The 12,283-nt window shown below is 40.6% G+C and overlaps 1 protein-coding gene across 2 annotated transcripts in view; it reads right to left on the bottom strand.

Annotated features, from left to right (window-relative positions):
- The window catches only part of NPTN (neuroplastin), a 73,568-nt gene extending 61,490 nt beyond the window's left edge, over positions 1–12,078 (bottom strand). For both annotated transcript variants that reach the window (XM_043555055.1, XM_043555056.1), the window contains exon 1: positions 11,723–12,078. In XM_043555055.1, coding sequence (XP_043410990.1) covers positions 11,723–11,813 — 91 coding nt within the window. In that variant the 5' untranslated portion in view covers positions 11,814–12,078. The remainder of the gene's footprint in view (positions 1–11,722) is intronic.
- Between the last annotated feature and the right edge of the window lie 205 nt (positions 12,079–12,283).

The raw sequence follows: 12,283 nt of genomic DNA, 5'->3' as shown, positions 1-12,283 counted from the left end.
AATTTAGTGATTCATCACTTCCATGTAACATCCAGTGCTCATTCCAACAAGTGCCCTCCTGAATGCCCCAAGCCCCTTTAGCCCATCCCCCTACTCAACAAACACCCCACCAGCAACCCACACGTTGTTCTCTGTCAATGGTTTGTCTGCCTCTGTTTTTATCTTATTTTTACTTCCCTTCACCTGTGTTCATCTGTTTTCTTAAACTTCCAGGAGTGAAATGTTTTTTTCTTTCTCTGATTTATTTCATTTAGCATGATACACTCTAGTTCCATGCACATTGTCGCAAATGGCAAGATTTCAGTCTTTTTGATCGCTGCTGACTCTTGATTTTGGCTTAGGTCAGTCCCAGGGTCATGGGATTGAGCCTTCGCTGGGCTCTGAGCTGAGTGTGGAGCCTGCTTGGGATTCTTTCTTTCTCTCTCTCTCTCTCTCCCCCTCTCCCTGAAAGATTTTTTTTAATGTATTAAAAAGCTACCTTAAAAAAAAAAAAAAAAAAGCTACTTTAGTGGATTTCAAAATTAATCTACCATTTTTCTTGAATTCATAATCACAGAACTTTAGTGTTGGAAACAAACTAATTCTGACCCTTAGAAACTTCTGGACATCCATTTCATTTTATATTCATTTCCATAAAGGTTTTTTCTTCTATTATTGAGCTTCTAAGTACTAGATATAACAGAAAGAGATCCTCCCTTTTGTTTTATGAGGTCCCTCCCAATCAGCTCTTTGTCCTACTTATAATGGCTCTGACAATGAGTAAGTGCAAATAACTATTCTTCTGCTAGTTTCATTAAAATCTTAAATACTAAACCTATACTTTTCTTCCTCCTGCTCTAGGCCACCGCTCTTTCATACAGCCCATCCATCTTTGGAGACTGCCTAATTCCCTTACTTCATTTACACTGCTACCTTGAAGGTATTAATAGATAATCATATCCCCCCTAGTGCTCCCTTTTCCTAAATTTAGATCCCTCAGGATTTTTTCCTAAGTCTTATGTTACCATCAATGTAGAATTATCTGGGGGCGCCTGGGTGGCTCAGTCGGTTAAGCGGCCAACTTCGGCTCAGGTCATGATCTCGCGGTCCGTGAGTTCGAGCCCCGCATCGGGCTCTGTGCTGACAGCTCGGAGCCTGGAGCCTGTTTCAGATTCTGTGTCTCCCTCTCTCTGACCCTCCCCCGTTCATGCTCTGTCTCTCTCTGTCTCAAAAATAAATAAACGTTAAAAAAAAAAAAAACTTATAAAAAAATGTAGAATTATCTGCATTTCATCTTAAATGTGGATAGAAAGTGTTCATAATTATTTGAAGTTCTATCCTAGTAAGAAAACAGTAATACTGTTAGAAGTTCCATAATTTTGATATGTGATCACTAGGTTACTTGTCTAAGGGTAATTCAATGACAGCTCCCAGCAAGTTATCTGAAACCTCTTTATAGCTGCTTTTTCCCAGGTAGCAGTTTCCTGGTTTGCATTAAGACCATTTATTTCATCTTCCTTGGTGAATGATTTGATGTTCAACATTAACAAGTACAATTTCAATGCTGAAGCTACTATGCCATTTTTTCCAGTTGTTCCACAATGGTTTCCAACCTGCTAAACTTAAATTAAAAATGAAAAATCCTAAGTTAAATGTAACATATTCCTTCAATCTATGGACTGAGAAGTATTTCAGTGGTGCCTCTGGCTCCATCAGTAGAGCCTATGATTCTTGATCTCAGGGTTGTTGAGTTCAAGCCCCAAGTTGGGTGTAGAGATTACTTTAAAAATAAGGTCTTTGGAAGGAAGGAAGGAAGGAAGGGAGGGAGGAAGGGAGGGAGAAACAGAGTATTCCAATAGTTGCCAAAACAGAACAAAGGACATATTGTTGCCTTTTTTTCCCCTCTAAGCAATGTCTAAAAATGAGAAAACAAACTTGCCAACTCTAGGATCTTAAACATGAAAGGCTAATGATTCTTCTGTGATGCTTCTTTCTTTTTCCCTCCCTTCCTCTGGCCAGTGCTCAAGTCATTCTGGACTCACCAGCAAAGTGCCTCAGACAACAGCATCAGAGTAAGCATTTAGCTCTGAGTAAACAGGTAGAGCTACCAGCCCTGTACTCAACCAATAATTCGAAGGCAGGGGCTACAGAATAAGGAACGTAAGTTCTAATTTAAAAGGACAACTAAACATACTACAAAACTTATGTTTTGCTTATGATATTCAAATTACTGTAGCTTCCTCTATGTCCCAAATCCAAATAGGGAAAACAAAAACCAGTATTATACAAGTAATGGCTAATGTATTAATTCAACAATGCTGTATTTTCCTCTTTAATAGTGACCAGTAACAGTACATGTTGATACTACTGACAGATACGTTGTGAAAATCTTTACTATGTTTATAAAAATCATCAGATTGTTCCAGACTAACATGGCATATAACAAATAAAAACAAAACAACCCAAAACTACTCCATACTAGAAAAGGCTGTTTTTCAAACAGGAGTCTCACCATCCATTAATGAACTAAGGATCTAGCCAGGTCACAATAGTTTTCTTCATATACATTACAAAGTGCAGACATTGCTGTACAAAATGTTACATATTTATGCATCTAGTTAGTCACAAATAAAATCTATTTCTCCATCTGGGTCACAGACTAAAGTGTGAAAGTCTTTTTCTAAAGAGCTTTTATATTTTTAGAATCATTTCAACATAATTAAATGTGAACCAAATTGTTTCTATTTTACTAATAATATAAGCTAATGTCTACTAAGTGTATTTCAGCAACTAGAAAATTCAATTTGTAATGTTAATTATCAGGTTATTTTAAAATTAATAAGCAGCAAGGATGTAGTTGATAACACTTGAAACTAGATAAGTATATGGGAGATTATTACATTACTCGCTCTGTATGTTTGAAATTCTAACAAAAACATTTTTAAAAAAGCAAGGAAATGGACATACCTAACAAATACAAAGAAGTATAATGAATAAACATATAAATTGAGACTTTTGAGGGGTGCCTGGGTGGCTCAGTCGGCTAAGCGTCTGACTTCGGCTCAGGTCATGAACTCATGGTCTGTGAGTCTGAGCCCCACGTCGGGCTCTGTGCTGACAGCTCAGAGCCTGGAGCCTGCTTCAGATTCTGTCTCCCTCTCTCTCTGCCCCTCCCCTGCTCATGCTCTGCCCCCCTCTCTCTCTCAAAAATAAATAAACATTAAAAAAAATTGAGACTCTTCAACACACTGTTTCTAAGGACTATCTCTCTAGGAACTTCCTCAGATTTAATTCCAGTAATAGTTCGATTGTCTTGTTCAACTCTAATGGAAAGGGTTAGAGATCTAAAAAAAAAAAAAAAACTAAGACAAGAGAAATGAAGTCAAATGAAGTCATAAATAGAAAACAAACCTGCTCAAAGGAGAACACAATTATTTAGTGTGCCTCATTTTCTCTTCATGGCCTCCACAATAGCCAACTACTTTTCTTTCTTTTTTTTTTTTAAAGTTTATTTTTTGAGAGAGAAACAGAGCATGAGTTGGGGGGGGGAGGGGGCGGGGGGTTAGGAGGTTGAAGGACAGGGGGTGAAAGAGAGGGAGACACAGAATCCAAAAAGCAGGCTCCAGATTCTGAGCTGTCAGCACAGAGCCTGATGCAGGGCTTGAACCCATGGACAGCAAGATCACGACCTGAGCCTAAGTCTGATGCGTAACCTACTGAGCCACCCTGGCGCCCCAGTCAACTACTTTTCAACCAACAGAAAGAACACAAAATATCTATCTACCTGGCAGTGATTTTCATTTCTTAAAATGTTTAACTCACACTGGCAATTTTCCCAGTGAGTTTAATATAAAATCTCTATTACACCATTCTGCCTTCCTTGAAACAAAAACTACAAACATTGTCTGAAGTAGGTTTACAGGCAGTTGGGATTTCAAAGCAGTATATGCCTCAAAGTCAATTTTTCTTATTTCCAAAAAGTAAGTTTCTAAAAACTTATTAAAATAAAGTATTCTCTCCCTCGGGCCTCTAAGTTATAAGGTCAATAGAACTGTGTAATTTTAGAACTGGAAGGGAATTTAGAAATCATCTAGTCAAAGTGGTTTTCAAATGCTGTATCAGGAAGAAAAGAAGAATCAATGTCCTAACAATTTATATACACAAGTACACTCTTCTTTTTACTGTATCATACTGCATAAGGAACATTTCGCCTTGTTAATATTCTATCAGAAAAGGACTTGACCTTTTGTCTTGTACAGTATTTTATATTTAATCACTTTTAGAATGTGAGTATACATTTGAATATGATTTAAACTACTGGTACATTTTGGAACTTAATGTTTTCTGATAATAGAATCTTACATAATATATAGAACCCTGACACTTTCAGAGTCATTTCACATTGTCTCATTTATATTTCACTGTCTAGTCACTTTGAAGCGATACTTGGGTGTAAGAACAATATAAACCAAGCTAAAACAGAACGAAGCAAAGCATATCTAAACTGATATACTTCTAGAAAATACCATAAAACACACCGTAAGCTTCTAGTAATTAAGATTATCTGGAAAGAAAGCCAGTCTTAAAACATTCCATAATTGTTTTCAGAGATGCAAAATACCATTCACAACTTTTTAGTACACAAGATTGTTTCCATCAAAGCTGACCACAATCTGTTTTAATGAAGAGATAGGACTGGGTTTTTAAAATTCGAAACCTGGGGCGCCTGGGTGGCGCAGTCGGTTAAGCATCAGACTTCAGCCAGGTCACGATCTCGCGGTCCGGGAGTTCGAGCCCTGCGTCAGGCTCTGGGCTGATGGCTCAGAGCCTGGAGCCTGTTTCCGAATCTGTGTCTCCCTCTCTCTCTGCCCCTCCCCCGTTCATGCTCTGTCTCTCTCTGTCCCAAAAATAAAAAAAAATAATAAAAATAAAACGTTGAAAAAAAATAAAATTCGAAACCTAACAAAAATAAGAAACAAAAAAAAACCAACAAGTGGGTGAGGAACACCAAATATGTCTCCCACTAATTTACTGTATGCAAATACTTAAGAAATTATTTAAACCCCATTTCTACACAGATAGACCAATTAAAAGTTATGAGCAATGAAAACAAAAAAAAGTTATGAGCAATTAGGTAAAATTAACCTCAAGTTAATTAGGTTTGATTAACAAATGTATATCTTTGTATGTACATAAAAACAGACAAAAGTTAGAACTACTTTCAGTTTTAGGTAACACAGTAAATTAGAATTAGATAGGTACAAATCTGGACTCCTCCTAAACTGAATAAATTCTTGAAAAACAGATAATGTTTTACCTAGAAATAATGTTTTTTCGTAAGATCGCTGCAATGTCACTTTAAACTCAGTGAGAAGCATGTATTATATATTATATAACCTCACAAACAAGTTTAAAAATGCATTATCTAAGGTGCTTAAAATTAAACTCCATGTCATCAGGGGCACCTGGGTGGCTCAGTAGGTTGAGCATCTGACTTCGGCTCAGGCCATGATCTCACCATCTGTGAGTTCGAGCCCTGCGTCAGGCTCTGTGCTGACAGCTCAGAGCCTGAAGCCCGCTTCTGATTCTGTGTCTCCCTCTCTCTGAGTGCCCCTTCCCCTTTCACACACTGTCTCTCTAATAAAAAACTTAAAAAAAAAAAAAAAAAAAAAAAAGAAACTTCACATCATCAATGGTAGTTTTAACAATTCATGTAAAACAATACAATAATGTTTTATTTAAAGAGGCACACTGAAAGTCACAGGAGGTGATTTCGCACCATTTTAAAAAACAAAATTTTTTTGATGTTTACTTTTGAAGGAGAGAGAGACAGAGCGTGAGGGAGGAGGGGCAGAGAGAGAGAGAGAGAGAGGCACATCTGTAGCAGGCTCTAGGCTCTGAGCTGTCAGCACAGAGCCCTATGCCAGGCTCAAACCCGTAAACCATGAAATCATGACCTGAGGCGAAGTAGGAGGCCACCTACTGAGACACCCAGGCGCCCTGCATCATTTAAAAAAAATTTTTTTTAATGTTAATTTAGAGGGGGGAGGGGGAGAGGGAGAGGGAGAGGGAGAGGGAGAGGGAGAGAGAGAGAGAGAGAGAGAGAATGAGAATGAGCGGGGGAGAAGGAGAGAGGGAGAGACACAGAATCCAAACAAGGCTCCAGGCTCCGAGCTGTCAGCACAGAGCCCGACCTCACAGACAGCGAGATCATGACCTGAGCCGAACGAAGTCAGGACGCTCAACTGACTGAGCCACCCAGGAGTTCCGCGTCATTTTTTGTTGTTGTTGATGTGTGAGTTTACTTTAGAAGTTCCTGCTCTATTCTTTCTGACAGATTCTATTTTTCCAGATGCTTCTCAAATGAATATTTATTCCTCAGTCTTACATCTTACTTTTCTCCTTGTACTTCTGCAGCCTTTCCCTTTGTCTTACAACGTCATTCTCTATGTCTGATCCTGTCCAGACTGTGCTCACTGTAACCAAACTGAACAGATGTAGAAAATTTACAGAATTCACCTCTTCCAAAACTTCTTTGCACAATTTTACCCAAAGTTTTATTGAACATCTCCTGTATTTTATCCAACATAGTCATTCATTGTGTTTTTACACATACTTCACATTTGTATAGATTATTAGCTACTCGCTACCTTCCCAAATTGTCTTGCAAACAAAACCCTTTACATAGATCCAGCAAGTATCAGATTTTACATATACCTTACTTTGAAAAAGTAGCTCAAACTAAGTAAATGAGAAAGTGTTCAAATTGTCAAAGCACTTATTTGACCACATCTGTTCATCTTTGCAGACCCAGTTAAACAATTAACTTTTATTTTAAAAAAGAAAAAGACAATACAGTAACATTTTGCCTTTTACTAATGTCTAAAAATATGCTCCACTAGAGAAAACATTTCATATCAAAATTGTATTTAGAAAAAGAACGGGATTCCTTCAAGACATAACAGTCTAATTCCTCATGAAAATTTGTATAACTCAAAGTCAGGCGTGTAATGATCTTCGATCTTAATTTTTGGCCAATGTTTGGACTATGGAGCACATTTATATTTAAAGACTTTTATTTCCTTTTGTTGTTTTAAACCTTGGAGTATTAGCAGGTCAGCTCTATTAAGTCTCACAACACAAAAACCCCATCTGCATCTCTTTCCAATTTGAATCTAGTAACGCTGAAAAACAAAAACTTAAGAGCACAGGACCAATCCTGACGTAGTAACAGGGCCTTTCCACCCCAGACCCAGGACCAATTTCTCTTGCCTCAGTGCTCCGTGATATCAGCAGTGACACTTCTGTCAGTTGCCTTAGAGACTAGAGGCTTATAATCTCTTCAGGAAATGCTTTATTGCAAAGCAAACTATTTCTTCTGGTCATTTAAAATTTTATTTGGATTAATTATGTTAAGATGTGTTGCTTGATATCTGGCATGTCTTTTGTGCCACAGCTGCTCTAGGTACATCTGTCTTCTGTAGCTCATTTAAGTTCACCCAAAGAAGAGATGCACAATCAATAGTGAATATATGTCTAAAAATGTACTTGGAGAGAAAACTGCCAAACCATTGAAGCAAACAGCACTTGACAGAAAAGAAAAAGATTTGTGAACCATCTATTTCAAATATTGGCATTGCTACAAATCACAATGTTCACAACTACCCAGTATCACCCAAGCAAAATAGTTTCTTAAAGTTGAGCTCATTAATAATAAAATTCATGGGGCGCCTGGGTGGCTCAGTCAGTTGAGCATCTGACTTCGGCTCAGGTCATGATCTCATGGTCTGCGAGTTTGAGCCCCGCATCGGGCTCTGTGCTGACAGCACAGAGGCTGGAGCCTGCTTCAGATTCTGTGTCTCCCTGTGTCTCTTCCCCTCCCCCGTTCATGCTCTGTCTCTCTCTCTCAAAAGTAAATAAACATTTAAAAAGTTTAAAAAAATATAACAATAAAATTCATTAGGCTCCTTATTTTCTCCCACTGAGCAGTGTTAATTATCCAATTTTATATTTTCAGTATGAGTATATTACATTGTTACACTCCATTCCACATTCTTTCATCAGTTAACATCTCCAACACTCCTACTGTGTGCCAGGCACTACATTCAACTTCTTTTTCACAATGGGATTCTATGAAAAACTTCTAGATTCTATCTAGCCCATATGAAAAGATATTTCGTTCACTGAAAGAAAAAGCCATGAAATCTCCCTGACAATGAAATGGAAATACAAACTTCCTCACCAGAATTTGCAACTGCAGAGGCAGCGCCGCTGGTCACTTTAAGTTATATAAGCTCAAGCGCAAAACTTTCCATTGAGGGCCTTCAAAATGGCCTACTTTACTTTATTCAAGATAGTGAACCGTATTAACTAACAAGTGGTTCAACATATACATGAAGAAAAATAATAATGCTACTTTTTAAAGGATAACAGTAACAGCTAACACTATAGTGAGCACTTAGTACATATAGTACTGTTATACTACATAATATAGCATATGGCACATATAGTAACATATATTACATATAGTAAAAATTCACTCTATTAAAACTCACTCTCTATATGCCAGGTAGAAATCTAAGTACTTTATGGCCATTACCTCATTTAATCTTTGCATCATTCCCTAGGAGACTGGCATTATTATAAATTCCAAATTACAGATGATAAAACTGATATTTGGAAGTATTAAGCACTTTATCCAAAATCACTTAGCTAAAAGGGCTGGACTCAAACACAAGTCTATCAGGATCCAAAGTCTGTGTTCTTGATCACCATATAATAACGCTTGGCTTACGCTCATTCAATTTTAAAGTCTAAAGTTCTTGAATGTCTTGTCAAAAAGGTTACTTTTTTTGAGGAATTTAATTTTTTTTCAAGTTTTTATTTAAATTCTAGTTAGCTAACATATATGATTCCTCACTTACTTAAAACAACAAGCGCCCTCCTTAATACCCATCACCCATTTAGCCCATTCCCCACCTTTAAAACAAGTTTCTTCCTTTAAAATGAATTACAACTTTCTTGATACATACAAAAAAACCAACACCGTAACTAAGGATTTTAATTTAAACTGTGGTCCTACCAAGTCTAAATATTTGGATGAGAAACAAAGTCTACCTGAATGAAAGCCTTGAGTCTCTATGGTAATGGGTCACAGAGGTGAGAAGTAAGAGACCTTGAGGGTCCAAATTTTTCATTTTCGGGATAATGAAAGAGACTTTTTGAAAGACATTTATACTCAGTCTAAACTACCACATACTTAATCCAGAAACACTTAGGTGTTTTTTTCCCTAAGTCATCATTTTAAATAAATAATCTAACATTTTGATATCATACAGAGCATGGTATCCATTTCTGATGCACTATGTAAGAAAACATAAACTCCATAACAAGAGGTCAGACTATTGTAGGGCTATTACCAGTTGAAAGCATGAATCTTATAAGACATGTTATAGAAAACTATAAAATGGCATCCTTACCTATATGGACTCAAACTCAAAAAAACAGCCATTTTTTTCTTTTAAATTTACATTCATTTGGGTCAGGAACAAGCTCAGCTCCACTTCACCAGTCATGTCATATGACTGAATTCAAGCTCATTTCAAGGAAAAGCTGCACTATGCTGTATTTAGAACACATTGCTGAGAATAGCCAGTTGAGTCTTTGGTAGGCCTATCCAAAAACCTTGCTTTAGTTGCTAAGAAACTACAATTTCACCGTATTATAAATCATTGAAAGAAGCCAAGCCACAGCACAGAGATTAAACACGTTAAGATCAACAATCTGTCACCTATTGTGCCAAATGAAACCACGCTGTTTCCACACATCAAATAGGTAAGGTGAAACTAGTATTAGGCTCCTTTAAGGCACATTGTTAACACAGACTAAAAACTGATGACACAAATCAGACTTCCATAGCGGCCTCATGCTTTGGAGGAAATCGAAAACTACCCAACAGACTTCACATGTTCAATGCTAGAGACAGAAGAATATTTCCTCGCTGACCCCTGCAGTGATAATTCAAGGCGGTGAAGCATACATAAGATTTGATTAGTGCAATCTGTTACAACACTTACATTTAACGGATAATGGGTTTTCAATCCTTTATTGATGCATTTTCACTGTAATCTTCAGCATTTAAGCCCAGACTCTCCTTAAAATGCTTAACTCCGCTGGCTCTTTTTTTTTTTTTAAATGAGCCAATTTTTTTTTTCATTTTCATTAAAAAAAATTGAAAACCATTACATCTCAACTATTCTAACAAGAGTAATTTTAAATTGTTCTAGCATAATGAAGACACTGAGGAATTAGCAAAAGTAATTTATAGTTCACTCTCTAGTACTGACTTCTCATAAATTCTTCCCTATAAAAATACTTTAAAGGCTGTTTCCACAAGAGCAGAAACTAGTTCACAGTACTTTTCACCGGTGAAAGATCAATTCAGCAGCTGAATTGCAACACATGTCCTCACCAGTCAGAATTCTCTGTCCAGATCCCCCATCACGGGGATTCCTCACGATTTCTCTCCATCTTCTCTGAAGAGCTTCAGCTTAAAACCGAATTCTGCTTCCACCATCCCCTGCACGCATCTCAGGAACTACTTGTATGTTCCTCAGAAATAATGTCTGCTCTTCCTCGAAACTTTTAGATCTTAAAAACCCACTTCCTCCATCGCCTGGTCTTCAGGCGGATTCAGTCCCACCAGGGCAGTTCCAGTTACGTGTCCCTGCCTTCCCAAAGGCCTAACCAGTATCCTCCAGCACTCGCCACAACTCCGCTCCTCCCATCCCTAATATATCCTCCACACTGCACACCAACATTACACCCCCGGCTTCCTGTATTTTACTCCCTTCCCTTATTTTCTGCCTTCGCCTCACCCCCATCTCTCTACCCAGGCACCTTTACTGCTCTAATAAATATTCCCCCTGCCTCAGTTTCAACCCTTTCTCCCCATCCTCTGCTCATTTTTCCTCTCCTTATTTAGACACTCCTTTTTGCTCTCCCAACCACTACCCCAGAATGCCCAACACTCCACCCTCCTTAGCAAACCCAGCCCTCTTCCCCCATCTCGTTGAGAGCCCCAGCTGCTTCTCTTTCCAGATCCCTTACTGCAGTCAACCCACTACCTTAGCATTCCACCTACCTTCCCTCCACCTCCTTATCCAAGGTTCCCCGAGTCTTTGCCCCTCCTTGGGGCTCTAGTACTCTGCTCAGTATTCTTCAGGACTCCCCTCCCCCCTCCAAAGTCTCCCTTATTTTTTTAAGGATGTCGCCGGTCTCGCGGGGCTCCGGTAGAATCCCAGATGACCCCAGTGCCCGGGACCCCCGCTCTCTTGGGCAGCCTGACACCACTCTCGTCGCCTTAACCACAAATACCTGTTTTCCACCTCCTTCTTTAAAAGCTGCGCCCCCTCCCCATCCGCCCCCGCTACTCCAGCTCCTCACGTCGGCTTCCTGGGTGTCCCCTCCCTGGCTCGGAGCGACGAGCCCCAAGATGCGGAGCCTCTAAGTCTGCAACACCTCAGGCTCCTAACGGACGCCCCCACCTCTCGGACCGGCGCCTCGGTTCTCACACCCGCGTCTCTTGGAACTCCAGACCGGCATCTCCTCTCGGGTCCGCAGCCCCTCAGATTCGACCGGCCCTCTTCCCCTTGCTCCGGCACCTCCTCGGGCCCGGGACGGCCTGCTCGGGTCGCCGGCGTCTCTCAGCCCCCGCCCGGCCCGCCCCCGGCGCCCCACTTACCGTTCTGAGCGGCGCCTGGCCCTGGGAGGAGGGAGCCGGAGACCAGCAACAGAGAGAGGGCCAGGGCGCTGGGCAGCGACGAGCCCGACATCCTCCCTGCGGAAGACCGAACAGCGAATGGGCCGAGGCCGGGGCCGGAGCCGGGGCCGGGGAAGGGAGGGGAGGGAGGGAGGGGGCGGGCGAGTGCGCGAAGGAGTGAGCGAGGGAGGCAGCAACAGCTAGGCTCCGTCCTTCTCCGTCCTCCTCCTACCGCCGCAGCGCCCAAGCCTCGCGAGATCTTCACTCCGGGCCGTGGGCGGCTAAGGAGCAACGGCGGCAAGGCTCGCGAGAAGAAGCGGCCTCGACTGTGTTGCTGCCGCCCCTCACACTCTGCGCCCCGCCCCTGCGGAGGCTGATTGGCCTAGAGCGGGATGGGTCACGTGCCAACGGCGCTTCTGGCCACGTGACGGAGAGAGGCGGGGCTCCTCCACTCCCTTGGCCCTGAGGAACCGAGTAGTGTGCTTGCAGCTTACCTTCTGTGAAACGGGAGCGCCCATAAATAAGAGGAAGCTTTGGGGACAC

This window comes from Prionailurus bengalensis, chromosome B3, assembly GCF_016509475.1.
Source record: "Prionailurus bengalensis isolate Pbe53 chromosome B3, Fcat_Pben_1.1_paternal_pri, whole genome shotgun sequence".
In the NCBI taxonomy this organism is placed as follows: domain Eukaryota; kingdom Metazoa; phylum Chordata; class Mammalia; order Carnivora; family Felidae; genus Prionailurus; species Prionailurus bengalensis.
This window is presented reverse-complemented; position numbering and strand designations above follow the sequence as displayed.